Source organism: Brachycentrus maculatus, unplaced genomic scaffold, assembly GCF_059751285.1.
Source record: "Brachycentrus maculatus isolate JH-2025_06_01 unplaced genomic scaffold, ASM5975128v1 h1tg000529l, whole genome shotgun sequence".
Taxonomy (NCBI): domain Eukaryota; kingdom Metazoa; phylum Arthropoda; class Insecta; order Trichoptera; family Brachycentridae; genus Brachycentrus; species Brachycentrus maculatus.
Genome location: NW_028281275.1, coordinates 494,591 through 511,102, shown reverse-complemented (window position 1 = coordinate 511,102; position 16,512 = coordinate 494,591). Strand labels below are relative to the sequence as shown.

Here is a 16,512-nt window from a genome sequence, read left to right as displayed (position 1 = left end):
GCATGCAAACAATGTTACACGTTACTACCATACCACAAACTTATATATCACGTACATACACAAGAGGTTAATCACGTGCGTTTTGGTCGAATAGTGTTATGGTAGTAACGTGTTGTATTGTTTGCATGCTGTTGTAGGGATTATCCTGACAAAGAGATGGGATGTCTAAATACCGGTAGACTATATCTCGGTGAGTAGTATACCAACATTACTAACATTTTTGTAAAAAAAAAAGAAAAAATTCAAAATGACTGTCCACAAAGTAAATGCTTTAAATATTAAAAATAAATGAAGTAGTTACACGTAAATTTTAGAGCATTCTTTTTCATATTGTAGTAAAATATTCATCAATTTATTTCAATTTGATTATATAATGACTTCGTTAGATTTTATTCCGTTCAAATTTATTTTCATCGAAGCAGTACCGATTTCGAAGAACAAATAAACACTTCAAAGTTTGTGTTACTGTTTATATTTTAATATATGCACAGTTTATATTTTAAAGAAAATCAAACAGAGCAACGATTCGAAGAAAGTTCCCTTGAAAGTTGCAATTTAGCTACGTACATCTCAATTCGTATCTTAGTGCCGGCGCCGAAAGAAACAAATTTCTCGGAACTAAGTCAAACTATACTCAGACCCGAGCGTTTATCGGTTGAAGAGCAAACTGCAGCGGTACTGAAAGTTTCAGTTTACGGCTTCCGAATTACTCGAAACTTTGAAAAGGCGAGAGCCTGTTTCTTTTGATATTTTAAAGCCATTTTCCTCTCGAGCTTTTTCGATTTTTCATCGATAAACGCTTGGATGTGGATGAATCGCGAGTAATCTCGAATTTCGTGTCAATAGTTTGCGCTGAGAATACTAATAACTGGATATTTAAGAAAAAAAGTTGTATGAATTACGAGATTTAAAAAAAAAGGTATCATCGCAAATAATAAAATGTTGGAGCTATTGAAGATGAATCCCCCTTTAAAAAAATATTTTAAGCAGCGTCTTCTAGAATATTTTTTGTTTTATAAAAACAGAGTCATTCGCCCTAGTTTGATTTATTTTTTAAATAGTATTTTTCTTTTCCCTAATAAATAACATACACATAAAAACCCATAATGAATTTGAAATCAACAATATGACAATGATAAAAAGACCCTTCATATTATCTTTTTCCCAGTGATAAAAAAGAAATGAATTAAAGAATACTTTAAATTTTAAATAAAAACTGCTTCTACTCCCTCTACATTCTTCAACGTCCTAAGGACACAATTCTAAAATTTAGATACAATACAATACGGTGTTTTAAAATGATGCGGAATGCAACGTGTCACAGTAGGTTTTATGAAATAGTGGTATTTACTCAGTAAAACATCAATTAAAAATCTTAAATTTAGACTTAGCTTCACATACGGTCTCACAATAGATTTAAAGAAATAGTGATATTCACCAAAAAAACTTTAATCAAAAAAGTTTTTTTTTCTTTTACTAAAAATATTATTTCCTATGTTATTGCTATATGTACAACCTATCTATAAAAGTACTGTCCCATTTTCGGTTGAACACGCTTCATTAATCAGCGATTCTTGACAATCCTCTCGTAAACAATATGTCTCTCAAACTGAAAAAGTACCGAAACGTTATTTCTGTGATCACTGCTCAAATCTATTTCAACGGGACAATTTCAACCAATTTCAGTATCTACGATAAAAAAACTTATATCTACAAAATCTATCCGATAAAACTTAAAATCTATAAAAAATTATCAAACTTTTAAAACTAAAATTAAAAAAAAAAACATATTCTCACCCCTACCTAGACTCCATACCAAGGAATATTTTGTTTTATTTTTACTTTGTTTATTTTAAATTTTAATTTTAATTTACTTTGTTTAAAAAAAAAGAACTGCCAAGTATCTTCTTTATTAGAGAGGTAGAAAAGTTATATTTGAAATGTATTATATATACACCAACTATTTTGTATTATTTAAATATGTATTTTGTAAAAAAAAATCAATGAAAAAAAACAAGAACAAAAACTATTTAAAATTATCATAAAAAATATAATCTTAGAATGCAGATAAATTGTTTATTTTTCAATTTATTTTTCAAAACGTATTACATACATAAGTCATACATATAATATTCCCGATGAGTAATTTCTATTTGTCATTTTGGGACATAGGATTAAGGTTATTAAGACTGGAATACAAATAATAAAGTTACAAAAAATATTTTTTTTTAAATAACCAAAACTAATACATGGCAAAATATAAAAACAAAAAACAGGTATAATAAATAGGCATAAGAAGCATATTTGAAATAAACAAATGAGAAAATATAACAAATGAGAAAATATAAAAAAACATAAGGCAAAAACAAAATAAGAAAATATGACCAAACACTACATATATATCTTTCTATAAAGTATTTTTTCAGATCATTTATTTTAGATCCCCGAATGAGTTCTATTTTATATACGTCAGGCAGCTGGTTAAATTGGTTAAGCTTTATTATTTCATGAACAATATTTTGAGTGTAACCAGATACTTGTTCACTAATGCTCCGTATGTAAAGATGTTGCATACATCCAAACAGGGTCTCTACTAAATGAAAGCTTTCTAAATCCAACACAGATGGCTCTTGTGAACTCATATGTACAGCGTCATGAGATTGATGATAACCATATGTTAAAGTATGGTTGTCAATCATGGGTAGAATGGTGATCTTCTACATTCATCATTTCTACATTCTAGAAGGTATTCTACATTCATCTCTTCAAAAACCAAACTTTTGTATTTGTCAAAATTCTTCAGCAAATCTCTTTCCTTGCCCATAACATAAAGTAATAATTTTTTCAATTAATTTGCTAAAAAATATGTGTTCTGAAACTTGTTAATAATTAAAATTAATATAATACTTTTAATATAATTTTGTATTTTTATAAATGCACGAAATGTCTCTGAACAATTATAAATGTTGAGTATAACAATGCGCTTAATTCGATGTAACTCGTTGACGCCCTAATTCATTCTGAGCTTTTAATGTGATGGGATATTTTAACCCTACGGAGAAAGTTTTCTCATAATGACCCCGTTTTACAGTATCTCGGATTCTCGCATTATTCCCTCCTTATTAACCTTTCCTGGACAGATCATCCAAAAATTTTACATGATCCGAAGCGGGGTACCAACAGACCCCAGTTCATATTTGTATGGGAATCGTAGTACGCGACTCGTAACTCAGAGTCACAGATTCCACGCCTTTCTAGCATGCCGCCAAGCGTTGACTGACGGCGGCCATCCAATAGCGAGAGGCCAGAAATCCTATCAAGCAAAAACGCAGAAAACTGATTGTGTCGCTCTCTCGTAGTAATATACCACAAGTATATCGCTTGTAGTAATATACCACATATATTAGAGTGAAAGTAATAACATATCACTAACAGACAAATAACGCCCAGAATATAAGTACGGAGAACTCGCAGTAACGATTTATTGTGCTTCTTTTCAAAATCAATATTTTTTTTAAACATTTAATTGAAATTATAAAAATAAAAAGCGAAAAATTTATTTCGTAAAAGTGGAGTAAGTAGCTCTTATAATACTAAAGTTATCAAATTGAGATTCGTATATGGGGGATTACAATCCCCCTGTTGGAGCCGGCTAGGTTGAACAAAAAAAATCTATTTAAAAGTTTTCCCATTTTATAACGCAGATTGGAGATTTTGAATGTACGCTAACTTTTACGCCATTACGACAATCATTCCTCCGGTCCCCATAACTTTGGTTCTCAATTTTCCAACATTGAATTAAGTTTCCTATGGAAACATTAAAGGATTCTATCTTCGTTTTGGATGTATAAAAACGAATTTAATTAAGGAAAAACTTTTATTCCGTTCAAAGAAACGTACTCGTACGTTTTGTGACCACGTTTTTCAAAATTCTTAATTAATTTCTCCCACATTTTTTACCCTTCGTACATTCTTTAGTCAGTCCCTTAATTTATCAAATGTGGGTTATTTACTATGCAAAATAGAAATATAAGGTGTGTATATATATATATATATATATATATATATATATATATATATATATATATATATATATATATATATATATTTATATATACATATATATATATATATATATGTATATATATATATATATATATATATATATATATATATATATATATATATATATATATATATATATATATATATATACATATATATATATATATATATATATATATATAAATTTGACAGTGCATTGTGGGCATGATGTTCTTTTTACAACTATACGTTGTTTTTAATCGTAAGCCTGTATATATATATATATATATATATATATATATATATATATATATATATATATATATATATATATATATATATATATATATATATATATATATATATATATATATATATATATATATATATATATTTATATATATACATTTAAACTAATTAACCATCACGCCGCATCCCCGCAGGGGTAGGCAGAGAGAATCGAACGCCACACCACTCTGTCTTTGCAAACATTCTTTGCCTCTTCTACATTCATGCATCTCCTCATACATACCCGATTATTACGACTCCTGACCCGGCCGCTTTCAAGTATTTGACATACCTGACTGTGCCAAGTTTTCCTCGGTCGTCCTCTGCTTCTTTTTCCAACCACATTCGCCTCATAAATTTGTTTATTTAATTTTAATTTGTTTATTTTTATATATATACACATATATATATATATATATATATATATATATATATATATATATATATATATATATATATATATATATATATATATATATATATATTTATATATATATAAATACATATATATATATATATATATATATATATATATATATATATATATATATATATATATATATATATATATATATATATATATATATATATATACATATATATATATTGGGTTGATGCAAAAGTAATGACCGTTTTTTATGATCCCAGGTAAAAATTTTTTTTTTCATGAATTATGAATAGTATCTTCTTTTTTTATGATTCCATTGTATAAAGGATGCTTTCCCTCTACTTTCTATTCAGTTTTGGCCTGGCCAGAGTACAGTAATAACCCCTTGTATTTTTTCAAAATGTCGTTCGATAAAGTGCATTTACGTCATTGTTTACTTTATGAATTCCGTAAAGACAATACCGCGAGTGTGGCAACCAAAAACATTTGTGAAGTGTACGGAGCAGATGTCATCAAAGTTCGACAGGTACGAAGATGGTTTGCAAAATTCCGATCTGGAGATTTTTCACTCATTGATAAACCACGTACCGGGCGGCCATTGAAGTCTGATGAAGACGAATTAAAAGTCATAATTGACACCAATCCACGTCTAACCATCAGAGAGATTGTGTCAATGATGGGAGTCAACCAAACAATCGCATTAAGACATTTGAAGCGTATGGAAATGGTTTCGCGGTACGAGGTTTGGATACCTCATCAATTGTCGGCTGCCAATTTATTGGATCGTGTTTCAACGCGCGGTGTTTTGAGTGCGAGACAAAAACATGAACCTTTTTGCATCGTTTGGTGACGAGAGATGAGAAATGGGTCGTGTACAACAACGTGACAAGAAAAAGACATTGGACTATACCTGGACAAGCCCCATTAACAACTTCGAAGGCCGAAATCCATAAAAAAAAGTTATACTTTGTGTTTGGTGGAATAATAAGGGTATTGTGTAATTTGAACTCTTGGAACACGATAAGACAAGTACAGCAGAACGATATTGTCAGCATTTATCCAAATTGAACATGGTCCTTCAAAAGGATAGACCAGAATTGGTAAACAGAAAAGGGGCAGTGTTTCATCACGACAAAGCGCGACCACATGTGGCTATGATGACCCAACACAAGCTAAATGAGTTAAATTGGGATGTTATCAAGCATCCACTGTATTCTCCAGATCTTGCTCTTTCTGAATTTTATTTATTCCGATCACTGCAAAAAAATTTAAATGATGAAAAAAATTATTCAATAGAGCAGGTAAAAACATCCCTTACTTAATTTTTCGCATCAAAATCCACGGAATTTTATACTACTGGTATTAATAAGTTAATAAAAAGATGGGAGAAGGTTATAAGAACTGATGGAAATTATATAATTTATTAAATAAATAATACACAAGAAAAAAAAAATTAAAAAAATATATGTAAAAAACGGTCAAAACTTTTGCATCAACCCAATATATGTATATATATATATATATATATATATATATATATATATATATATATATATATATATATATATATATATATATATATATATATATATATATATATATATATATATATATATGTGTATATATATATATACATATATATATATATTAGATGTGTATGTACATATATACATATAAATATATATTTCACAGCATTTTGAATGTGTCATGAGGTTGATCATATATCTAGGAGTTCCAAAATTTTAATTAGTGTGGTTGTCAATTACGGGTAAAATGGTGAATGTTGTGCGTGTGTAAAATGATTACTTAGCCAGCCTATGAGAAGTCACAAACCCTGTTATTTAAATATTGTTCTTCATCTATGTTGAGATATCAACAACAAAAAATTACGTTAATATTTTTTCGTTTATAATATTTTGTAATTAATTTAACTTTTGTCGGTAGGGTACCCGACCAAACGACGTCTTATATTTTGTTTATTTCCACTGCGTTATTTGTTTTAAGGGTTATTTTTTTAAGACTTTAATAAAAGCGAGGGTATTTTTTATTTTAGCTTCATCTGTCAACCGAAATTTTTCATCTTATTTAAATATATGTATACCAGTAACAATTTTTAGTCTGTTATTTTCCAAATATGACAGAATCCACTGTTTTTCTGGATGTATTCTTTGGCTAGTGTTAAAAATAAAATAAGCCGAGGGATTTCACGTGTCTCTTTCTTTTGCAGGGCATCACGCTGAAGATGACAGAGGATGGCAGATGTCTCGTGGCCCGCATCATGCACGGAGGGATGATCCACCGCCAGGCTACCCTCCACGTGGGGGATGAAATAAGGGAGATAAATGGCACCCCAGTTGTCAACCATTCTGTCAACCAACTGCAGAAAATTCTGGTGAAACAACATTTTATTTTATTTTAAAATTCTGACACTGCAAAGTTTCTACACATTTAAAAGGCATACCTTTACATGAGAATGAAAGAAGGAAAAAATAAGATAAAGCAAAATTAAAACGCCATCTACAATACGTATATTTAAGAAGTTGCTAACAGGTGCGATGGCATAGTTGAGTAGACGCTCGACTGCAAAACTGGCGTCGCCGGCTCGATTCCCGCCAATTGCAAAATGAATTGAAAAAATATTATTTTTCAATTGGTTTGGATGTTTGCGATGTATTTTTCACAATTACCTTCCACATTCTTACTTTCCTACCTACAGACAAGTCTCTTAAAGTAGGAGCTTTACGTGATATTCCTTTATTTCAAAAAATTTAAAAATATAAACCAACAATATAAATATATGAATATTTTAACAAAATCATAATTTAACAGACGTTTAGCAAAGGCAACAACTTCATAAAATTTTTCACTTGTATTTGTTTTGACTTGAGATTAGGTTTCGTCCTTACCGACATCATCAGGCTGTTGATATTGGTAACGATGAAACCCTATCACTGGTCAGATAAAATAAAAGTGGGAATAACTGTATAATTGTTGTTATGCAGAATGAAAATTCGACAGGTTTTTTGATATGTGAGTTTTTGGGAACATTAATGATTGAGTTGAGTAAGCTTTTTATTTAGCAGAAACCCTTATTTAAATGTTTACAAGATTCTTCCCGAAGGATTTCACATACCAGGAGATGCCTGAAAACGTGATTTTAAATTTTTCTGAAGCATATTATTTGACCAGATATTTTATTTACGACATTTTGGGTGTGTCTAAATTCTAGTTCACATACCATAAAAATGACTTGTAAACGGGTTTTTCGTTAACTTTGATAATGAGAGATTATTCTACAAACATGAATTCCGTTCGTCATAAAATGGTAACCGCGTAGACCCGCGTAACTCGATAATTCGCACACTCCTTTCAACAACGTCATTTATCAAAAAACTTGATTTTTTCAGGAGACCGTTTTTATAGTTTAAAAATATAATGAAATGATCAAAAAATATATATCAAGCCACTTATTGAGCTTTTTAGTATGCAATATATTTTTTTAGGAAAAACCTGATTGTTTTATCTCTATTTGAAAAATATTTAGTAGGTATATTTAAAAAATAATTAATCAATACCTTTTCTTCAAAATGCAAAAACAGCACTTTCTGCTCTGTAGCGGGTAAATATTAAGTTAAAAATACGCTTTTTTTGCTGGGATATAGTATATTTTTTGGGCATTTTAAAAACATGCACAACTGGAAATTGACGATTTTTGACATTGTTGAAAGGAGTGAGTGAAGTGTGCTAAACTTACGTACTGGATAGTATGTAATATTTCGTCCTGAACAAATTCATGAATAATAAACAGAATCGGGGTGGAAACATAAAATAATTTAACTCTGACTCTCTGCCTTCGTCTTTTGTCTTTAACCGTGTGTCTGTCAGAGGTATGTGTCTATGTTTCTTTCAATATCATTTATAAAGACACTAATGACGCTTTCGTTAATGGCGCATCCGACAGGTCCGATTAGCTTAATTGTTTCTCGTTCTTTTTCCATGAACAACTTTGGACAGTCAAGAAAAACCATACTCCTATTTCTCGGAAAAGGTTTCTTTTTCGGGCCATTAATCTCGGAGCCCTATAAATTATTTGGTTCTCTTTTAACTGACCAATATCGGATTTCATTCAAGACAATAATTTGTTTCGTAAGTAATTAATTGGTTTTGTATCCACCTTTTATCATCCCTCTTCATCCTCACGCAATGGTCCATATGGCACTGAATCAAACAAGTACGATGTTAACATGACTTTACTCTCAAGGGGATCAATCCTGCGCTTCATGTGCCAGCCCAGAATAATATTGAAGGTGATGAAAACAAACCATTTGTTTAATCCCCTATACCATATTGATTTCCAGTTCCGTAATGCAGTGGTTAGTGTATTTGGCTACAGTACTTCCTGAAAGTCCTGTTTTCGATTATCTGGGAAGTAAAAATTAATTTTGTAATTTTTCACTCATAGTTGTGATTTAGGCACATATGTGTATATCAACAAAATTAAAATAAATCTTTATAAATCTATGTGTATCTATACTTCAAAAAATTGTTGATGACATACAATCAAATAAAACATGGACGCGATCTATTTCAGATCCGGTTTTCTCTTTCACCTCCATTATGCATTTATGAAGAGCTCTTTTATATTTGGATTATTTATTTAATGACTTTATGGATAATGGAAGCAGGTCGTAAAATTTTATTGCACAATAGTCATAATTAATCAATAATTATTTTGATCAAAAGAGGTATTGTATGCGTTTGGTTTTTTATGTGTAATGTTCATCTACATCTTTCCAAATTTTCTTTTTTTCTTTCACCGTTTCTCTTCATTATTTTATTTTTATTTGTTTATTGTTTTAAATTTCATTTTTAAAAAATGTTGTTAAACATATATGGCAGACTAAGTTTTGCACCCACCACTTAGTCAAGCTGGAATAAAGATTTATTATTATTATCTATTATTATATGATTTTCGGTTTTTGGGAACTTTAAGTTCGATACACGTTTGTGTAAAGTGTGTTAATTGTCATTTCGCCTCTTCGTATTAAAAGTGCACAATTTACAAAAATATTTGAAGTTGATTTAATATGCGGAAACGTTTGGTATCACCAGAATACTTCTCTTAAATATTGACAAAAGAGCGCAGTTCAACAAACGCTCGCTTTGTTGCAAAGTTTTAAATTTAGTTTGATAAATTCATAAATGTACTGAAAGAAATAAATATTTTATACAATAATATTATGTTTTTTTATGAGAAAAATACTAATTATTTAATAATAATAAAACCCTTATCCGCACCCCAATGGTGCATAGGGCACTGCTTCATATGAACACAGTGTTATCTTGATCGTTTACACACGAAGGAAAGGTGATCAGCCCTCCGCTTCAGGTACCAGTCCAGGGTAATATTGAATAAATATTACAGTGAAAAAATCACTTGTATTTATTTGACCCCCCTGGGAATCGAACCCGGGACCTCCAGAACGGTAGCCGAGCGTGCTGACCATTACACTACAGAGGCGGACTAATTTTTCACTTAAATTTAATCGTATTTAATACTTTAAATATTCATGTTTCAATTAAATCTTTAAAATTAAGCATCAATTTATCTAGAAGAGTATTAAAACTCAAAACGATTATTTTATCTGACATACGTTTCGGCTACTATATAACAAAATTAATATAAAATTGTATTATTAAGTTTTACTAAGTTAATACCACTATTTCTTAAAATCTACTGTGACACGTGTTTCGATGCATTCCGCATCATTTTCAAACACCGTATTTACTAAGTAAAACTTAAATTAAAAACGGATAGATCTTACCACAAAGTGACTGCCGAATCACTTAATAAAAAAATAAAATTGTATCTTACTTTGAAAGAAAAGTAATGTATTTAGCAAAAAATAAAGTGTCATTTTTTTTAAACAAACACGTTAAACCTTTAAAACGCTCTCCTGTAAAATTAATAAGTATTGAGATTATACCGTTTTAATCCTAAGTGACGATACGTGATATAATGAGACCGCCATCACGTTACGTCTCTTTCACTCCGATAAAATTTATGCCGTACAGTTTGAGGTTTCTGCTTTCTAAGAAATAAAGTTACGCACCAAAATAACTAAAATGCATCAGGAGCTCGCAACAGATCTACACAAAACCAACAAACTATAAGCAAACAACAACTCCCTCAGGTAGCACTAAGGTGCAAGTGCTAATTAATTTTATTCTTGTTATCGTGCCGCTTTAAGGGAAGAGGTTAAGGGGTTAGAAATAACATCGCAGCAATTTAACTTTATCCACAGCCACTCGGAATAACGACTTGGCGCTCCTTTGGAATCACTGTCTTACTTAATTCTTCAGCCAAAAGTTTCATTTGCCGTTTCTTCCTATACCGCGCTTTTCTTTAAAGTTTTTCCTTTCAATTTCATACGCGTATCAGTATATTTCTCTTTTTTTTTAATGCCTTTAATATTAAAATGGACATGAATCTAGTTTTCTATGAAAGTACAGGTGACAAGGGTTGACTGCCATCTATCGAGCAGTCTTCTCACTAACTATCAACAAATGTGGGTTTAATTACAAGTAGATATTTCCAAATACTTCAACAACTCGTTTTGGCAGTTTTGTCAGCTCGTTCTGACCTTTTTGAGCTTAGTTTTAATTACGTTTCAGGTTTATTATTTTTTATTCCTATCCTCACTCAGATGGTGTATAGAGCACTGCATCGAACGGTGTGGTATTATGTATATCAAACACTTGATATAATACCACATCGGCAAGTGTATATGTAAAACCACATCACATACATAATCATATCAAGGTAAGGTGATTAGTCCCGCGTTTCAGATTTTTTAATCTTAGAGTGAAATTCGGATGTTTCATAATTCTGTTTATAAATCTGGGTTTCTCCGGCATTCTTAAGGTATCTTCTGGTATATTTAATTATTCTGTAAGAATTGTGCATACATTTAAAATAAAAGGCCCCCTGCTAAATAAAAGCTTAGGTAGGTTCTCAAATTAATCATACTGTGAACTCACACGTGAAGCAACGAATGAATTATATGACATTTGTATAAGTTCCTAAAAAAATTGTTATGTGTTTGTCAACCATGAATAGAATGGTGAATATTGCACTTGTGTAAAGTGATCATATTACCAGCCTATGATAGAATAAGCCCTGTAAATACCCATACTTCCATATTCTTCTTCATCTATGTTGAGATGTCAAATTTTGGAAAACATAGGAAGTGAAGAAAAGGTGGAATATGAGGTGGAAAACATAAAAATGGCTAAGACACTCGAGAGTACTTATCTGTACTCGTACTAGCTTATTTAACTGATACTGCAAATTTGTACGAGTCCCTTATTATAAAATACATGTAATTTATATTTTTATGCTATATTCCTAATTTTGATTGGCTTTTTTAAAGGTGCTAATACAGTAATGAGGATTTGCGAGTAAAGTTTGACTGCGATCAGTAATTTTACCAGACAATTTCTCAGTCCATAGAAGTAAATCAAAACTGTTGACTTGTCTAGTAGTATACTGGGTTTTTGTTATTTTTTGTTATTTAATTCAAATAAAATTATACTTAAAAAAAATTAGTATCCAAAAACAAAACTCTGAAAAAAAACTTATTACTTTTAATTGTTGTTTTAAAAATCAAGTATTGACGTGAGTTTAAACTTTAATGGTTCTAGAGTGTAAAACATTTTTTTTATTCAAACTATGCTTTAATATGGTAAAAATAATTTATACAATAATTATAATTTTATATATCACGTAATGACGTTCTTTTAAGCGTTTATGGTCCAAAAGGATTTTATTCAAATTAGGCTTTGATTTGAAAAAAATACAAAAATAGAAAAGGCTTCATGCAGAAAGCATTAGAAAGAAATTGTAAAATTTCAAATCAAATAAATCTTTCTTCTCTCGTGTTAGATTAAGCCCGACACAACAGTATCGAATTTGTTCCCTTTCAGACTAAACTCTTTAATTAAGACAGTTTGAAATAAATCTCCAATGACAATAAATCCGAATGGCCACGCCGAGTAAGGGAATTTCACATTCAAATTAATTAGTTTAAATTTATTTTCAGAGGGAAGCGAGGGGCTCTGTGACCTTCAAGATTGTCCCTTCCTACAGATCAGCGCCCCCACCCTGCGAAGTAAGTTACAACTATTCATCTCATTGCCATTGCTTTGTACTTGCCTCGATCACTTTACTACTTACGAAACTTATGAATAATGCAAACGGTATATTGAAATCACCAACTCATTTACAGTGCTTCAATTAACTAGATGAATACTTATTCCGATCTCGAATTGTTGAATTTTCGTCTTCGCTTTCTTAGAATTATGTAAACAATATTTCGAGGTACATACCTTTAATATATACAGTCTTCCTTTGTCATTTGTTCAACATTCACCCTTAAATGTATTAATCGAATCTATGTATATTTTATTTTTATTTTAAGATACTAAGTTATCTTTTTTTAAGTCTCTCTAATTATTTTATTTTACTTTACTTTTTTATTTTACTTTAATTTAAAGTGACAACACTGTGACGAATCAATTAATGAAATCCTTTTTTTTTACAAACTCAAAAATCAAAAATAAACGAAAGTCACTATAAGTATATTTTTATTGGTCTCTAAAAGTATTTTATTCACCTTATTTTTTATTTCAATTTTACTTGGCATACACTACGATTTTTTTTAATGTATTGTGACAAGTGTTTCGATGCACTCAACATCATTACAAAATACCGTATCCGTTTGACGTTGAATGCATTAAAATACATGGTATTATAGATTTTTAAAAAAGTGGTATTTACCAAATGAAATTTCAATTTAAAATGGGAAGATAACACAATAAAGAGACTACCGAATCAATAAAAAGATTTTTTTTTTACAAAAACAAAATAAAAAATCACTATGATACGTAATGCGAATTCGAGTACAAAAAATGGGCAAGAGGATTTATTTATTTATTTAAACTTCATGTACATAAAAGAAATACGTAGATACATTGGCGGGCTATAAGAAGCATTCGTGCTTGATTTTTTGATGTTCAAATATTATGATGGTTTTTTGGTTTTAAGTAGCGCTGCTAACATTTTTTTAATCCTTTTAACGTACCTGCAAATTTACTTACGTTTTTGTGTTACGTAACTCGAGGTTTTGTATCGTGTTATCTTTATGCATTACAGAATTGAAATTAATAATTAGCACAGGTATAAAGATGTTTTTTTTACGACTTGTCAACATAATAATAATCCAAACAGGGATTTCTGAGATTCTATGGTTAAAATATTACACTATTACTCAATAAGTTTTTTTTTAAATATTTAATAATATATTTAATAATAATTATTAATATTTAATAATAATTATTAATATTTAATATAATTATTAATAATATTTAATAATAATTATTAATACGTAAAAGGATTTTTCCTTGTAATATCGTCTTAATATTACAAAAGTGGATATTAAAAATATTTTGTTACATTCAAAATTCCTTTGTTTTATGCAAACCTCTGTATAATAAAACTCTTCTAAATCTCATAAACTTTTGTTGAACCAACGATGATTTTAATTATTCTGATAAGACGTTCGTAGACGCTGCTTTGTTTAGTTAACAAATTTTAATCTCTTATAATTTGTATATCATTTCCCAAAATCCTTTATAGTCTTGCTTATTATTTCGTTTCCTTTTTATTCCGTATTAGTTTATTTTTTCGGTCGTCGTAATACATTCTGACGCTGAAATAAATTAATGAGGATTTAACCCTTGGATAGGATAACTCGGCGATTGGTGATCATTTTCTGCAAAATTTGTTGTTTTTTCGCTTTTCTGATATTATATGTTGTGTTTTTGTGGATAGCTCTTCCGGATTAGGCCTTCCCCGGTTCTAGTAAGTAAATTTATCAAAATCAACTCACATCATCATTTGCATTTTGATGTTATAAAAACTGAATGTTCGCATTGTATATAATGAAAAACCGATTGTGAAGGAGTTTAAAATAAACCAATCATCCAAAGAGATTAAATCAATTAAAGTGCATTGTCCGCCTCCGTGGCGTAATGGTCAGCGTGTTTAGCTACCGTGCTGGAGGTCCCGGGCTCGATTCCCAGGGGGGAGGTGAAAATAAATATTCGTGATTTAACACTGTAATATTTATTTAATATTACCCTGGACTGGTTCCTGGAGCACAAGAGTGATCACCTTGCCTTCATGTTAGTAATGATCAAGATAACACTGCGTCAATTTGATGCAGTGCCCTATGCACCATTAGGTGCGGATAAGGGTTATAAAAAAATAAAATATAAAAAAGTATATTGAAATAAAGTCATGTTTCAATTATTTTGTAGAACAATTGTTCGCGTACATTGTTCGATATTCCACCATGATAAAGATAAAGTAATAAACTTGAAGCGTTGATTAAAGATATAATCAATTTAAAAATAATTTTATCAATCTGAGTAAAAACATAAAATATTTTTATGCTTAAAATCGTTTAAAAAATTCGCCCAACTTAATTATTATTTTCACGCTTAAAAACCTTAACATGGGTAGGTACTAGTATCTATTCCATTCCAAATATAAGTGGCCTCAGAATTTAATATTGAAAAATCCACATTATTCTCTTTATTTGTCAAAACCTAGAGTATTTTTTCCACCATTTGTGGGTGTATTTATGTTCGCATTCAGTTTTCGCTCCATATGTAATCCTCAATCAACCTTAAAATTTTATGGAATCGACCCGATAAAAGTTAGTTATACGGATAATATGTTCACTACCCTTAAATTTTATTACAAAACTGTTTACCAGAGAATCCTCCCTATATACTCTACATTCTTTTAATACAATTTCATCTATAAACTAGACGAAATGCTTCTTCACAATCATGTTGAGTGTCACCAAATTTGCTTGTGTCTCTCGCACTTGTATTTATTCGTTGTGTACCATCTTGTTCAAACAATATTAAACCCGTGTTGTCAGTCCGTAAAGCTGTAGTTTAGTTGGTTGCTAATATAAACCCCTTGTCTGCCCATTCGTCCTTTACCTTTATTTATTTTTATTGTATTTCATAAATATAAAAACGTTTCTTTTTCGTGCTCAAACACCATCCGCCATTTTGTCTGTTTTACGTCCATTTGTTTTGTTAAATTAATTTTATATTACTTTGCAATGCTGTTGAATTATTATGCTGATGATCATTCCAATGTCTGCAAAAAATTACACAAATACTGCTTAGCTTTGAAAACACCATTCAATGTTATTTTGATTATTTTCTTTAATTAAATTGTGTTTGATAAATTTATATTTTTACTTATTTTTTTCTTATCTCAATTTTTAAAAAAACCTAACAGTCCTAGCATCCACAAAAACACAATATGTTGAGTAATGGTTTTATTTTATTTTAAGTTTTTTGCTTTAAAAAAATGTTAAATTAAAAAAAATAGACATGTGAAAAATTGTGTTTCAATTTATCAAATACTGGGTACAACGTTTGATAAATAATTACAGATCTTCGTGCGCGCTCAGTTTGACTACGATCCTCTGGATGACGAATTGATTCCGTGTGCACAAGCAGGAATCGCCTTCAAAACGGGCGATATATTGCAGGTAATACTTTTAAAATCATAATTTATTATCATGTATTGAATTTAATAAGTAGGCTTTTGTACAGCGCCTTCCACCGCAATCTGTCTATTTTTTTCTCAGATCTTTATAACGACACACGACTGCGTTATATTTATTTTAACTGCTCCACATAGC

General features: G+C 30.0%; 1 protein-coding gene across 4 annotated transcripts in view; it reads left to right on the top strand.

The window, feature by feature from the left end:
• The window catches only part of CASK (peripheral plasma membrane protein CASK), a 753,263-nt gene that overhangs the window by 700,588 nt on the left and 36,163 nt on the right, over positions 1 to 16,512 (top strand). For 2 of the 4 annotated variants that reach the window (XM_088272866.1, XM_088272868.1), the window contains exons 12-15: positions 6,948 to 7,112; positions 12,823 to 12,891; positions 14,613 to 14,642; positions 16,261 to 16,359. In XM_088272866.1, the coding sequence (XP_088128992.1) occupies positions 6,948 to 7,112; positions 12,823 to 12,891; positions 14,613 to 14,642; positions 16,261 to 16,359 (363 nt within the window). The remainder of the gene's footprint in view (positions 1 to 6,947; positions 7,113 to 12,822; positions 12,892 to 14,612; positions 14,643 to 16,260; positions 16,360 to 16,512) is intronic. The other 2 variants (XM_088272869.1, XM_088272867.1) reach the window with 1 other exon arrangement.